This window comes from Papio anubis, chromosome 13 (genome assembly GCF_008728515.1).
Source record: "Papio anubis isolate 15944 chromosome 13, Panubis1.0, whole genome shotgun sequence".
Classification (NCBI taxonomy): domain Eukaryota; kingdom Metazoa; phylum Chordata; class Mammalia; order Primates; family Cercopithecidae; genus Papio; species Papio anubis.
Window position 1 is genome coordinate 47,927,274 of NC_044988.1, and position 16,585 is coordinate 47,943,858.

Here is a 16,585-nt window from a genome sequence, read left to right on the forward strand (position 1 = left end):
ATGCTGATTCATTATGTATTTTAGAAGTATAGCTTATATGTTTTGTAAGTAAAACTGACATTATTTGGCCATGAATTGGATGTCAGGGGAAGTGGGGTAAGAAAAAGGAAAAACTCAAGGGCCTAAGTTTTTGCCCTGGATGTGGCACAATTAAATGAATGGGGAAGACTGAGAGAGAAATAGGTTTGGGATGAGGTTGGAGGGGCAGTATTAAGAGTTCCATTTTAGGCATGTTTAAATCAAGATGCCTATTTGCATTTAAGTGGACATGTTGAGTAAGCCTAGGGGAGAGGTCAGAGCTTAAAATTAAAATTTTTGATTTATCAGCACAAACTTGTTTCTTTCCGACAATTGTGGTTTCAGAAAAATTACAGTAAGTTCATGGAAGAATCTTAGTAATTCACAGAATGGAAAGTATTGTGGAGAATATAGTCCCCAAATTTGGCAAATCCTTCAGAGTCAGTAATCCACATGGTTAGTTGGCTACTTATAAAAAGAAAGAATGAATAAGAAAAGTTTGTAACTAATCTGATTATAGTATAACTTGTTGGTTTGATGTAAGAATTTGACAGCAATAAGAGAAGGTTGAACCTTAAAAATCATGCAAAAGACTGTAAAACTAAATTTAAAACCTTAGTTATCCATAGCAACAAGAAGATTATTCTAGATAAATGGAATTCTTAGCCACTAATTTAAATTTCTTCCAAGTACCAACTTCAATTCAATGCCACAGACATTTATTGAGAACATTCACAGGAGGCATTATTCTAGGCAGTGCGGGTACAACATTAGTTAAAGAAGGGAAATCCTTTAATGTCTTATTGAATTGCTGCCAAATGAGAGCTAAAATTAAAATTTGCTTCTTCAATACATGAAAAGCCCACAGAGTCACTGAAGTGAGCCACAAAGAAGACAAAGGTTTAGGCCAGTCACTTGAATCATTTGTTCTGAAAACATAGATTTTGTTCTTAATCAAGCCCAAAGGACACACTAGAAAAGCCCTTAGAAGGAGCTGGTAGGACTTGTGATGAGTAACAAGTGGTCTAGCTTAAATGTTGCCTTTCAGAAATCAGAGTTTAGGGAGAACTCCCTAAACTTTCCAGGGTCACCAGAATGTAGACGAACTACTTTAAATTCTGCTCCCCAACCTGAATTGTGGGCTGGCTCCTGCCTGTCAGGGATGGTCACAAGAGTGGAAGCTAAGAATTGAATGGCAAAGCCCAGTTGGGTGAAAGGGTAAGACCAGGCTCCCGGCAGGCTTGGTGCTGATCAGGCTGGGAGCCCTCCTCATGAAGCAACAGTCACGCTACCCTCCTCTGGGTCTGCAAAGCACACAGGAGTTGTACAACCACAGAGGAGGGAAGCTGAGTTTGGACTTGTTCTCCAGCTGTGTCCAGAGCATGGTGTCCAGTAGCTCAGTAAATGTCGCAATGAATGGCAATAAACCAACTCTAGCCCCTGTGTGGCCTTCATTGGGTTGTTTACCTCTCTGAGCCTCAGCTTTTTCTTTTTCTTTTTTTTTTTTTTTTTTTCCTGTAAAGTGGAAATAAGACCTAGCTTGTAGGGTCATTTCACATTTTTTGTTAGCCTTCAATGCTTCAATGGGTAGGTAGTTGATCCCAGCAATAAGAAAATATATCCTTTTTCCTAGGAGACTCAATATGGTTATTTTTTAAAATTTGAAATGGAAAAAAAAAAGGTTGCTCACCATTGGTTTGAATCATTTAAAAGACTCTAAGACTAAAAGGCTTAACTAGACAAAGTTGATTACTTTTCTAACATCATTATCCACTAGCTCTGTGACCTCAAGCCATTCACAACTGCAGACAAATGGCATGTTTGCTCGGGTGGGGTCCAAACAACCACTGGTCCTAACAGTCCTAACAGACTCTCTGGGTCCCGGAGTTTCCTCTCTGGGTCCCAGAGAACATTCATTTGGAGAAATGGTTCTCAGCCCTGGAGACACAAAAAAATTATCTGAGGAAAAATTACTTGGAAGAAGATTATACTATCTTTCTTAAAAACAAAACAAAACAAAAACTGATACCTGGGACCCACCTCCCAGAATTTCTGATTTGTTGGGTCTGAAGTGAGGCCCAGGCATCAGTACTTTTAAAAAGCTTCCCAGGAGACCTTGACGTGCATGTAGGGTTGAGAACACTGAGTAAGAAGGTGAAAACTGGGCTGCAGCAATGTTCTGACTGTACCCAAGGACACTGGTGTCACCATCATAACCTTGACTGCCAGCAAAAACCCCCACAGCCATTCTGAGCACAACTTACTAAGCAAAGATCACCATGAGTTCTGAGAGGGGCACTCCTCCAGCAGAGCAAGTCCTTCAGCACAAACTCTCAGGCTTTTTAAAACCAGGCTTGATCTCTCAGCAAGCCCAAAGGCAGCAAGCTAATGATGAGAGACTATTCTGGAAGAAATCAGCAGGCTCCCTAAAATTTTACAATAAAATATCCCCACCACAGAGTAGTCGTGGGTTGAACTCTTAGCTAGGGTTATGTCTGAGTGAAAGTGATAGAAAACCCAAAATAACATTGGCTTTAAAAAGAAAAGTCTTCCTCTCTCACTTAAACACAGACAGTCCAGAAGTCCAGAACGGGTATGGTGGTTTCACAGTCAGGAAGCCAGGCTTCTAACTTTTTGTTTATGACAGCCCAAGATGGAAGCTTACATTTCAGACATCACATTCACATTGCAGCCAGCAGGGAAGAGATGCCAGACCCTCTTTTTGGGCACTTCCCCGAAAGCACACGCAACCCTTCCGTTTATATCCCATTGGCCAGCATTAAGTCAAATGGCTGTATCTATCTTCAAGGGAGATTGGCAAATATAGTCTTTATGCTGAAATGCCATATGCCCAGTGAAAAGCTGGGGACTCCTTTGCTCTGTAAAGGGACACATATTTGAAAAGCTGGGGACTCCTTTGCTCTGTAAAGGGTCTGTGCTTCAGGGGGCCTCCCTCCCACTTCATGCCCCTGGATCATAACTATTCAGTTACATGTAAACAATGTTTTATTGGGGTTCCTCTGAAAACCACTGACATGAGGCCATTTTTCTTGCATTCCAAATTTCAGTGGCTCAGGCTTCCACTGCCCTAAGAAATCATCAATCCTGCATGAAGAATATTCCAGGGGGGTTCTTAAGAAAACCAGACCCTAAATCTAATGCCCATTCAGTGTGGCAGAGTGCCTTCACTTAGAGAAAGGGCTGTCTTTTCTGCAAATTAATTTCTCTAAATTTATACTGATGGCAGGCGCTCTCTCCTGTTCATTCTGGAAGCAACACAGATTATTTTCCCTGGATCATAAATATGCTGAACACTCTATTATACTAACCTTTTAAAGCAGTTGTCTTGGATGGGGCTGCAAATCATAGTTCAGAAGCAACTTTCTAAGATTTAAAGGCCCCAGAAATTCCTGGATGCTCTAGTTAAATACCTGGGATTAAGTGGAGAGGGTAGATCTTGCTACAAAATTCATCTCAAAGAGAAGAAACCAAATCCTTTGGGCTGATTCCTGGTTTTTCTTCTTTTTCTGGGTTTTTTTTTTTTTTTTTTTTCTTCCTTTACTCTGCCAAACTAAGATGAGAATTAGCAGTCAGACAGACTGCCTTCCCATATTGGGTCTACTTTTTCTTCCTTCCTTCTTTCCTTCCCCAGTGTTCCAGAACGTGTGGTGGGGGTGTTCAGAAACGCGAGGTTCTTTGCAAGCAGCGCATGGCTGATGGCAGCTTCCTGGAGCTTCCTGAGACCTTCTGTTCAGCTTCAAAACCAGCCTCCCAGCAAGCATGCAAGAAAGATGACTGTCCCAGCGAGTGGCTTCTCTCAGACTGGACAGAGGTATGTATGTTCCTCAGGAGAGAATAAGAGAGACCCAAGTTGAAAAAGAAGGCACCCCAGACATATACATAGAAAAGGCAAGAAGAGAACAAATCAATCTTCCTAATACTATGGAATGGTATTTTTTTTAAACCATATATACCATAGTGTGTAACTAGCTTTTAACGAGACTGCAGGGACCTGAGTTACACAGCCAGCCCCTACGCAATGATCGGAAGTTTGGAATTGTAAATGGGCTCCTCGTGGAACAAAACCAGACCTCACTGGTGCTATTTTGGCCCAGGATTCTTTTCCACACACTGGGTTCTTCTCCTTCTATCTCCACACAACACCCCCTCCTCCTGACCTCCCTGCACCTCTTACTCCCAGATGTTTCTAGTCTCTATTTAGGAAGGGCAAAGCCTCTCTAGCAAGTCTCTTCCAAGTTACTGGACAATAAAGGACATGATTTATCAGGAAAAGGCGGCCAAGGAAATCCTGCCTGTTTACTGTTAGTTTCCTGGCTCTAAAAAACTTCAACAGCTTCCCAGCAAGAGAATTTGATTTCCCTTGTTCTGCACTTTGGGAAGTGATTGCTTCAGCATTCACCATTCCTGACTTGATCTCCTAAGTTAGAGACATACCTCTGACTAACCTATCTTTCTAAATAATGCCTCTTCTAATTCTAGTGTATGATCATTCATTTACACCTGGCTTCAAGTCCTTTGTTTTCAGCCGCTACCACTTCTTTGAGTTGCCTTTGACTTCTCCAGCTCCATAGGTCTGTGTGTCTTCCATGGAGAAGTTCCCCCAAAATTGTTGCCTCACAAGATTTAGCCAAGAACAGAATCACTAGATGCGAAGTGAAAATTTCTGTGAAGCCAGATTCAAGACCTTCCTTTTTCTAGCATATAAGCATTTGAAATTGCCTTCCTAACCCCATTGCCTTTTTTTTTTTTTTTTTGTATAGTATACAACTCACAGGAGGGAGCTGCTGCTGCTCCCTCACATAGATACTTGCTTACAGAGGGCAAAGCGGCCTGTGAAAATTCAGATCCAGCTCTCTCAACTTAGGTTCTTAGAATTCTTGCCCATATCTTATCAACCCACACAGAATTCCATGAGACAGTGCCTGCTAAGTGCATTGCAATTAAGAGTTAACTTACATTACCACAGGTTTTATAATTTGGCAGTAAAATTGCTTCTTGTGGTATCTGACACCAGATGTCTCAGAACATTTGGGGAATTTCTTTCTCATGCTTTAGAAAGAAATTCGATTTCTTTCTAAATTTGATTTCAAGATAAAAGTGAGGAAAATGAGCATGTGTACATTTGCGTTTGTGTGGATGTGCATGTTAGTGACAATTTTTCCTTGGGAATGTTGATTTGGGGTATGGCATTTGAAGAACATAGATGTATTTGCCAAGTGGCTCTAGATGAAAACATTCTATCAGTGGAGTATTATAAAAGGAATTGCTCCCCTAAATCTATCAGGTGATAGTCTGCCATGAGTGGGCTGCTGAGGAAGGGACTTGTGTGTGTTATAATTGTCTTCCTGTGTTCCTGGAGTTTGTGGTCTCTGAAGCCTATGAGACACAGAAGATTCAGAAAAAGTTCTTTCCTGACTACAGATTTGAGAGGGACCCTTGAGATTTTTGGACTGAGAAAAAGGTCCCATTGATACCATTAAGTACAGTAGGCCTTCAGAACAGTATCATGTGTTGTTAAGAGTTCAGACTCAAAGACAGGCAAACCTAGGTTCAAATCCTGACTCTGCCACTTACTGGCTGTATAACCTTGGGCTAATTATTTAACCTTTTTGGCTTTCGGTTGCTTATCTGTATAATGGAAATATAATAGTATCTATCATGTAGGTGGGAGGCTGAAATTAAATACAATATATATTGCATGTAAAATACTTTGGCCTACTAAAAGTGAGCCCTTATGATTCTCTTCCATTTGGGTTCACTTGTCATGAGAAGGAAAGGAAATGAAAGGAAGCACTCACCGTGGCTGGCTGGGCCTGAGGCCACAGCTTAGGTCTCCTACAGGCTCTCCTGGTCTTCCTCAAGAGGAAGTTCTATTTTTGGAACTGGGAGGAGGTAGCCCTTATCCAAGGAATGTTGCTAGCTTCTGAGCTATCTGGGTTAATGAATGGAAATTCCAAACATTGGGGAGGGGCTGGGAATGGTGGGAAGTAATCCCTGAATTGCTGGGATTAAACTCAAACTGGTGCCATACTGAAGCGCTCCTGGTGTTCACAAAGGCTCCACATTGACCCTGTCATCCTGATGACCATTCCCCTGGCTCTCTGGCTGAGAGGAGATGCGCATTCCACACTTCCCATGAGACTGACCTTGGAGAAGGGAAGACCCAGATGATCGATGGGTGTTTTTCATCCTCAGCTATCTTGGCTCAATCTCATGGTTACTGCACAGAATCCCATAGAGACAGAATTAAGCCAAAGTTTTAGACATTTCAAATAAAATTACTTACAGATTCTATTTTGGAAGTAAGACCTCACAAAGGCCATACTTCTTTTCTTTAAAAGAAACCCTCAATCTCCTGAAAGAGTTTGATATTAAATATTTTTAAACCCTATTTTATGGAAGTTGCTCCTTTCTCCCCCCAAAAAAAATTCTTAAAAAAGAATAATTTTAGAGCTAGAAGGAGCTTAAAAGATCCTATAGACTAATTACTTTGTTAAAAAATTAAGACCACAGAACCTTTATCAAATGAAATGTTACTATGAAGCCAATAATCTTAAACAGATAAAATTGAGCTATTTTGGTTTAAGTGTGAGTAGGGGTCTCAGATCTCCAATGGCTGGGTCTCCTCACCACCTGAGAAGCCTCTGAATCACTTCGTCAACATAGTTATGGAACACAGCTTTAAAATCCCTGGTCTAGCTTAGCTTCCTTATTCCAGAGATATGGAAATTGAAGGTAGAGAAAGAGCTGGACTTGACCAAAGTCATAACCCGGTCTTCTGACCTGAAACTCTGTTTTTATGTTTCTAGTTAGCAGCCTTAAAACGACCATGCTCTTTTAAATTTTCAGGCTTCTTACTTCCATCCCACCTGATCTTGGATTTGGTGCTGTCATTTACAATCAAATAAGGAATGGGTGGAATCTGGAACCCACAATTGTCAGGCTATAAAAGCAGTGGGTTTGATTCTCACCACTATCCTTTGCATCTTAAATTTCTTTCAGGGTGGCATATATCACAGCACATCACACAAAATAGTATCACTTCAATATGTTAGCATGTAACACTTGAAAATATAAGATCGTTTTTTGTTTTTACTATCATTTTTCAAGTTAACGTGGCACACTCCCACAGTCCTCGTTCAGGCAAGCCTGGAGATGACAGCCTCCTTCCCCGACGCCCTGCCTCCCATCCATCTCCTGCTTTCATCCCTTACCTACAATGTTGCCAGATTAACCTTCTCAAAACACCTCTTCCATCATGTCACCCCCTCTTTAGTGGCTTCCCACTGCCTTATGGACCAATCACAAACCTCTTGTCTGAAAATTAAAGGTCTCCAAAGTTTGGCCCCAAACTAACCCTCAAGCTCCTGACACTTACAACTTGAGCCCCTCTGTTCTCTCAAACTGTTCTGTCCCATGCCTGCCTTGGGACTCCTACACTGAACTTTTCTATCTTTTTTCTGGAAATTTCCCTTTCTCCCATCTGATCCCTGTTTCTCTGCATCCACCCAGACTCCAATCATCTTCAAGACCTTGGTGAGGAAATCCCTAGTGTACTATGAGCATTCAATTATTGTTAGCATTACTTTTATACTACTTTACTTGTCTTCTAATTGTATGTTTTTAATAAATTCTGTAATTACAATTCTATAAACAGCTTTATTGAGGTATAATTTATATATTATAAACTTTGACTTAGCATGTTTTTAAGGTTTATCCATGTTGTAGCACATATAAGAACTATACTCCTTTTAATGGCTGAATAATATTCCACTGTAAAGATATGGCATATTTTGTTTATTCATTCACCAGCTGATAGGCATTGGGTGATTTTCACTTTTGGCAATTATGAATCATACTGCTATGAGTGTTTGCACACAAGTCTTTGTGTGGATGTATGTCTTTGTCTCTCTTGGGTAGCTACCCGGGAGTAAAACTGCTAGGTCTCTTGGTAAATTTACGTTTAACTTTGTAAGAAACTACCAAACTGTTTTCTAAAGACACTGTATCATTTTACTTTCCCACCAGTAATGAGTGAAACTGCTAATTTTCCATATCCTCGCCAACACTTGTTGTCTTTTTTTTTTTTTATTATGGCCATTCTAGTGGATATGAAGTGGTGTCTCATGGTGGTTTTGACTTATATTTCCCAAATGGAGTATTTCATTTTAACAATGCATTTGGAATTTTCCCCTCATTTGAATGACAGCTCTTTGAGATTTGGAACTATCTTGCACATCTTTTCTTCATAACATCTAGCACCCTACCTTAGACAAAGTAGATTCATAACTACCTTATGCTTGACACTAAAATATTGTCACTTATTTGTGAAGGAATGAAAAAGGAATTAGCAATAATTGTCATTTCTATGTATGGCATTTAAAATATATTATCTCACTTAATTCCCAGGCTTGCAAACTAAGCATAAGTGGAAACAGACTGCGAGAATTTAAGTAACTTGCCAACTAGTGAAATACTGAGCTGTTATTTAAACACTCTATAACTCTCTAACTCTGAAGCCCAGGCTATATAAGTAAAATAGATAAAAGGTCTTCAGGAAACCTCAGAGTAGAAAATCTTAGAGTGCGATATGTCTATAAGATTGGCATGTCTTCCACATTGTGACCTCATAATTAGTATTTCTATCTCAGTGGTTATTGCTTTTCCAAGCAACTTTTCTCATATTTTGATGAGTTTGAGAGTCTATTAAAAAATTAGCTTCTAGTTCGCTGAATTTATGTGCATTTGGCCTTTCTTTCTCCGCCAGTGTTCCACAAGCTGTGGGGAAGGCACCCAGACTCGAAGCGCCATTTGCCGAAAGATGCTGAAAACCGGCATCTCAACTGTTGTCAATTCTACCCTGTGCCCGCCCCTGCCTTTCTCTTCCTCCATCAGGCCCTGTATGCTGGCAACCTGTGCAAGTAAGTATGTCAGGGCTCTGGGAATGGGAAGATGAAACCCACACAGCAGCAGCTATAGCCAGCACTCCGTGGCCTTCCCTAAACCCAACACCTGTGGGAAATAGCGGGCCAGTAGAACCCCATGGAGGGCTGCAGGCAGGAGAGCTCAGCTGGAAACGGAAAAGGAATCTTAATTACACGTGGCCAGGCTGAATTCTCTTCTCCACTGGAAAAACAGTTTGCAGGGGGTAGAGCAAAGTTCACTTGCTGGCATACAGAGATCTGGAGGCTGGAGGCAGTGTATTACTAATGATGTCTAATGTTCTCCACTCTGGGGTTTTAAACGACTCTAAACAGATCTGTTTAATATTAATCCCTAGAGCCGCAACACTTCTAGGCTCTCCTCACCATGTCCTTTAGGGCTCTGGTGCCTTGCAGGACCCAGAAGGCAAACATTTAGCGGAGGACATTCTCCTCTCTGTCCTCTGCCTTTTTATGACGTTGATTTCTTGTTTAAAAATTCTTTTAATGAGAGGAAATGGCTTTCCCCGGGGGATCCCCCTCCATCTAGAACTCTGCATCTCAGCTTCCAGGGGCAACAAGGCCCAGCAGGGAGACACTGGGTTGCCCACTGCATCTCATTAGTTCTGATTGTGGTGGCAGCTTGGTGGTCCACAGCTGGGAACGAGGTCCTCCCGAAAAACACAGATAGTAAAGAGTGGCCCCGGCCAAAATAAACCCTGAAGAATACTTTCTTTCCCATCCCTCCGGCGCCTTCATCTCTGCTTCTCTTCTCCACTCTGGCCCTTTCCTCTGCCCCTCTCTCCTGGCTGCATCTCACCCTGGGTTTTCTCTCTCCCCACCTCTTTCTCTGTCCCTTTGGGTTCGCTCTCCTTCCAGGGCCCGGGCGGCCATCCACGAAGCACAGCCCGCACATCGCGGCGGCCAGGAAGATCTACATCCAGACTCGCAGGCAGAGGAAGCTGCACTTCGTGGTGGGGGGCTTCGCCTACCTGCTCCCCAAGACGGCGGTGGTTCTGCGCTGCCCGGCGCGCAGGGTCCGCAAGCCCCTCATCACCTGGGAGAAGGACGGCCAGCACCTCATCAGCTCGACGCACGTCACGGTGGCCCCCTTCGGCTACCTCAAGATCCACCGCCTCAAACCCTCAGATGCAGGCGTCTACACCTGCTCAGCGGGCCCGGCCCGGGAGCACTTTGTGATTAAGCTCATCGGAGGCAACCGCAAGCTCGTGTCCCGGCCCTTGAGCCCGAGAAGTGAGGAAGAGGCGCTCGTGGGGAGGAAGGCCGGCCCGAAGGAGGCCCTGCAGACCCACAAACACCAGAACGGGATCTTCTCCAACGGCAGCAAGGCGGAGAAGCGGGGCCTGGCCGCCAACCCGGGGAGCCGCTACGACGACCTCGTCTCCCGGCTGTTGGAGCAGGGCGGCTGGCCCGGAGAGCTGCTGGCCTCCTGGGAGGCGCAGGACTCTGCGGAAAGGAACGCGACCTCGGAGGAGGACCCGGGCGCGGAGCAAGCGCTCCTGCAGCTGCCCTTCACCATGGTGACCGAGCAGCGGCGCCTGGACGACATCCTGGGGAACCTCTCCCAGCAGCCCGAGGAGCTGCGCGACCTCTACAGCAAGCACCTGGTGGCCCAGCTGGCCCAGGAGATCTTCCGCAGCCACCTGGAGCACCAGGACACGCTCCTGAAGCCCTCAGAGCGCAGGACTTCCCCTGTGGCTATCTCGCCTCATAAACACGTGTCTGGCTTCAGCAGCTCCCTGCGGACCTCCTCCGCCGGGGACGCCGGGGGAGGCTCTCGAAGGCCACACCGCAAACCCACCATTCTGCGCAAGATCTCAGCAGCCCAGCAGCTCTCAGCCTCGGAGGTGGTCACCCACCTGGGGCAGACGGTGGCCCTGGCCAGCGGGACACTGAGTGTTCTTCTGCACTGTGAGGCCATCGGCCACCCAAGGCCTACCATCAGCTGGGCCAGGAATGGAGAAGAAGTTCAGTTCAGTGACAGGTGAGCCTTGTAGCTAACCTGGTCTTGGGAAGGAGGCAAGGGGCCACATCTGGCCCAAGTCACACTACTCACACATTCTTCAAGGTGTTTCCAGGAGTAGGGCTTAGAGCTGGCCTCAGGGATCCCACCATGGGGTGCAGGCCCTCTCTCAGCACTGATAGACTACTGGAGCAAAGACAAGCTATTTCATTTTTCTGAACTGTCTGTTCTCATCTTTATAAGGGAATAGCAGCATTGCCTACCCACCCCCATCCCTGTAGGATCCCAAAGATAAATGAGATACTCTCTGGATAGCTTTGAACTTCTGGCAGAAAGACATCATTCCAGGCCAAGGCATTATTATGTTACTACTCTGTAAGATGAACCATGGAAAAGCTTTGACACTGGAACACTGTCTCTGTGTGTGTGGTCCCCCAGGGCTGGGCAGAGAATGAAGCCAGCACCTGCTGTTTCCCTTGGGTGAACCTATCTTGTGTCTGGGCTGGACAAGGCTGTTTGTTCCAGAAAGCTTTTATTCCCAGTTGGACCTGTGATTAATTATCCTAATATCTCCTGTTGTCTCTGTTTTGATGTATCATTATCAGGATGACAACACGTATCACTTCCTAGTCTCTTTGGGTCATAGCCATTCATAATGTAGAATCAATAGTGGTAGTAGAATTAATATTTTTTACCACTACCTGTGCCATACTTTGTACATATTTTGTCTCTTTTAATCTTTACAGGGGCCTTGGCAATGAAGATAGGTGTCATTAACTGATTAGTGACTATCTGCCAGGCAAATGTAAACTCTTTATGTGTTTTATCTCACTGAATAGAAGTGGATACAGTTTTTATCCACACTTTATAGAAGAGGAAACACATAAAGTTAAGTAATTTACTAAAGATTGTATTTATTAGGTGGCAGAGCTATGATATGTAACAAAAAAGGAACTTCCCTATGGGTAGTCACTTTAAAGAATCACGAAATCATAGTCCTCTAGTCTAGATTCCTCATTTTAACCTTTTATCTTCTCAGAATCCAAGCATAATGCTCTTTTCATTAAGTCTACATCTAAATGTTATTGTTTGACTAATCGTCTTCTCTGGCTTGCTAGCTTTTGGTAAGGAAGGAAAGAAGCCAGCATTTATTCCAGGCACTATGTCAGGTTTATTTATAAGTAACTGCATTTTTTATTCTAACAGTCAATCCACAAGATTGACATTATCCTCCAGTTTTATGTAGAAAACTAAGGTTCAGCAGCTCACCTAAGATCACATTTTAGTAAGAGCTGAAACAAGCATTCAGTATTTGATTTTGATTCCAAGAAGTTTATTTGATTGCAAAGAGTTCTGTCTACTCTTCTGAGACTTGGTGAATAGATGCATAATAACTTTTGTCCATCCCGCACACATTATTTTTTGCCTTTGAAATGTCAATAATACTGCCTGTCAGCCTCAGTACTTTTAGACCAAATAGCTTTGATAACAATACTAAGTATTATTTCTTTATGCTCCAACGGTATGCCAGACATAGTGCTCAGTGCTTTAAAGGCATTATCTTGCTTAATTTTCCCTCAAAATCGTAGGAACTAGTAGGTACAATTGTAGTAACCATATCTAGATAGAATGCTGAGAGACAGATGTTGGAGCCACATAGAAACTCTGGAAATGGTCTGAACACAGGCAGCATGCCCCAGAGCTTGTGCTTTTCACCTGCCCCTCTGTCCGTGCCCTCCAGCCCCCACCACTCATACTTTCCTTGATCAGCTTAACTGCTGTTATCCCTGTCGTTTTCTCCAAAAGTCCTTATAACATGGTTGCGAAGATTTCAGTCAAGCCCTTTGAGATCACTGAGTGGCAGCTCCAGTGTCTGGTCCCAGGGTGATGAGGGGTGGCCTGATACTCAGGTGGGTGGTGCCCTGCAACTCAGTCCTATCAGTGCACTTGCTGTACCTATTACACCGCTATCATGCCCTCTCCTCTATCAGCCAGTCAGTTTATCAAGCGTAGGTACAACGTTTTATTTCTATCCCCTGGGCCTATTGCCTGGGATTGGTATTATTGGGATTGAAGGGAATGACAATTGGCATGAGGGAAAAGATGGAAATTAACATCTTCCTACTTCCTCCTAAAAAGCTGTGGAACAAGACAGGGCAATGGGAAAGGGTCATCAGGACTCTGCTCAGCCTTTGCCTGCAGGGAGAACATTGAGCCCCTGGCTTAGAGGTCCTGACAATTTCTTTGAGTGTTGGAGACTTTTTATGAAAACCAAGGCCCATGGCCCATCTAGGTCACCTGGTGACTGCAGGAATGATGTGGAAGGAGGTAGACAAGCATGGGGGGGGTCCAATCTGATCTTGCCAAGGCCCTTCACTTTTCACGGTCTTAGTCTCTTCATTTCAGAAATGAGGAGACTGTACCATATCATCTCCGAGGTCCCTCCTACCTCCTTCCCTCATTTACAGAAGGCCACGGAAGGTTAAAGCCCATATGCTGATGGGAGAACCTTGACCACAGTAACTTCCAAAGTTGTGGCACAAGTTGTTTCTAAATGTTCCACAAACAGGCTCAGTGATCACATGAGTCTGAGAAGGGCAAACTTAAGGCTAAACAGATGTATGTACTGCTGGATTTTATGTCTATTTTTTTAATATCACACTTGATTTTTTATTATAAAAGTAATAAAAGGGCTATAAAATAATTCAAATAATATCTAAATCTATAAAAAGTGCAAGCCTCCCTCTTCCCCGCAATGCTCCCAGAGGCTATCATTCTTAATAATTTGGTATACATCCTTTTAGAATGTTTATATATTTTACTGTATTACATAAAAAGCATATATGCACACATAGGATTTCGGTTTTTTAATAGGATATTAGTCATGTTCAGAAATGTGACTTGGTTTTTACTTAACAGCATGTCTATGAGATGTTTTCATAATAGTATGTAGTGGTCTATATTACCTTTTTTAACAGCTGATTACTGTTCCTGAATGCATTTAACTATTCCCCAACTGAAAATTATTTGGAATTTTTCTTTTTATTTTACTCTTTTAAGCATTCCAATGTGTGTTGTGATTTTCCAAGTGGACAATACAGTATGCTGTGTTTTCAAAGTTCCCCTTTAATCACTGAACAATTTTTTGGCTTAGTAATCTGAGGAACACCAATAATTCTTGAAATAGCACTTAGGAAACACACTTTGGCCCTTTTAATTTTCGCCTTAATGGGCATTGAGAGTCTAACCCCAGTGGCTTTAAAATGGAGAAGGTTCAGTGGAATCTTGCTAGAAACAGACGTGGCAGCCTGGTGCTAAGAACACTAAAGCACTGGGCCTAGGCGAGCAAAGGGCAAGTCCTGGATCCTCCATCATCCAGGACATCATTATGGGGGAGGGTAGCACTCAGAGGGTAAGAGGGAAGATACCTGAGAGGCAGAAACAAACAGTTTTTGCCACCATCAAATTTTGTCTTTTTCTGGATCTAGCCTTTACTAAGCGTTTCAATGCAAGTGAATGGCATGTGGTAGGAATAAATAAGAGATTTGCATTTTTGATCTTTCACATCATAATTTTTCCATTTTTCTTGGCTGCTCAATAAGCAATATGGCTGGAGCTTAGTTTTCTATATCTTTCAAGTTCTGTTTAAGAAAAGAGTGACTGTATCTGCACAGAGCATGCAGGAGGCACAGAGCTGCCGTTAGGACTGCTGTGCTGTGGGCTGTTGGTGACCTTTCCTGTGTTGGGTTTCATTGCTTGTCATCATGACTATGTCTGGTGGTGGTTCAGAAATGCTCATTTATTTTCAACCAGAAGTGCTGAAATGCCCAGTGTTATAGTTCAGTTAGTCTGTTTTTGCTAAAGGCCCAAATCTACCTTCTGAATATCTGCAAGATTCAGCTGTGTGTTGGTCTGTGGGACTTTGCAGTTTGTTAAAGTAGACTCCAAATAGTATGAGCCAGCAAGATAGGTCCAGGTCAGAAAAAAGTGAGAGAAGTCTGTTGCTTCTTTGCTTTTAAATATTCCAAAGTTTGATTTGAAAGAAATTAGTTTTAGAAAAGAATCACTAACAATTCTGATACTATTGTGTCTCATCATTTATATAACTTACTAGTTGAAATTCACATGGTTCTTAGAAATGCATGTCAACTCAAGCAGTCGTTTACAGGGTGTCCTTAGTGTGTTATGACTGCCTGGTTCATCATAATCCCTACTTCCTTTTTCCTTTATTCTGCAAACAGTCTCATGTCTACTCTAAGCCAGACTCTGTGTTAGATATTAGGGATGGAGGAAAAGAAGATTCATCTCCTGTTGATGAAATTCAAAGTCCATTTTGGGAGCGAGAGGAGTAAATGCAGTGTTATAAGTGCTAGGAGAGAGGTATGCATATTTATTCATGGCTTAAGTATTTACTAACCTAACTATAATATACCAGGTATACATCCACTTGCTGGAAATATTGTGATAAATGAAACTATGTTCCCTTGGAGTTTACATGCATTTGGAGTTCTGCTCAAATGGCACATATTGGAGAGGCCTTCCTTGTCACTGTATCTAAAAAAGCACCCCTCATCATTGTCTATCCTTTTAACTCTAGAGAATTTTATCATTCTCTGATGTATTATATAAATATTTGTTGATTGCCTTTCCACAAGGCTACAGACTTTCTTTACTGCTGTATCCCCAGTAACTGGCACCAAACGTATTAAATAACAGTGAATGAATTAACAAATGAATGGAGCAAGGCAACAAACACATAAAAGTAAGCAAGAAAAATATCTGGTGGTGATAAGTATCAGGCAGAAAATTAAAACGGGTGTGATAAGAGAATGATGTGGTGACTGCTTCAGATGGGTGTGCTAAGGAGATTATACCCAAGATCTATCTGAATGATGACCAGTGCCCAGCACTGTGATGTGAGGAGGAAGAACACTCCAGGACAAGGGAAAGGCAGTGCAAAAACCCTAAAGTGACAATGATTTTGTGTTGAAAGAACTCAAAAGAAGTCCATTTGGCTGTAGTAAGGGAGGCAAAAGGTAGAGGTAGTATGGGATGAGGTTGTGAGGGTAACTGGAGACCAAGGGAAGGGGTTCGAGTTTTAGTCTGAGTACCACAGGAAGAATTTGGAGGATGTTAAGCAGGAAAGTGACATGATCTGATTTGCATTTTGCAGATTCACGTGGGCTACCTTGTGGCATGTGGATTGTAGAGGCGCATGTTTGGAAGTTGGGGGCTGGTAAGGGGCCACTGCAGTAGCCCCTACAATGCTATTGATCTTTACTAGGCATTAGATAATTTGAGATGATAAATAAGGCAAGAACGCTTCTCTCCAGAAACTAAGAAACCCTCAAGTGCTGGTGTAGGATGAAGTAACTTAGGACCCCAGTTTGTATTGAACTCCAACTGGTAAAATACTTCTCTTTTAAGCTTTTAAAAGTAGATTGAAGAGGGGTTCAAAAATCCAATGTTATTAATTACCAGGAGCTTGTTAGAATGCAGACTCCCACATCCTCCCCTACCATTAGAAGCTCTTTCTGCAGTAGGGACCCATAATTTGGATTTAAACAAGCACCACAGGTGACTCTGAAGCCAGATTCAGGGATCACTTTGAAGAAGCACAGGTTTGCTTTGTCTGCTCTAG

General features: G+C 42.8%; 1 protein-coding gene across 3 annotated transcripts in view; it reads left to right on the forward strand.

Moving 5' to 3' along the window:
* The window catches only part of ADAMTSL1 (ADAMTS like 1), a 952,161-nt gene that overhangs the window by 830,426 nt on the left and 105,150 nt on the right, over positions 1 to 16,585 (forward strand). For all 3 annotated transcript variants that reach the window (XM_021927825.2, XM_021927824.2, XM_021927826.2), the window contains 3 exons: positions 3,671 to 3,850; positions 8,807 to 8,960; positions 9,840 to 10,965. In XM_021927825.2, the coding sequence (XP_021783517.2) occupies positions 3,671 to 3,850; positions 8,807 to 8,960; positions 9,840 to 10,965 (1,460 nt within the window). The remainder of the gene's footprint in view (positions 1 to 3,670; positions 3,851 to 8,806; positions 8,961 to 9,839; positions 10,966 to 16,585) is intronic.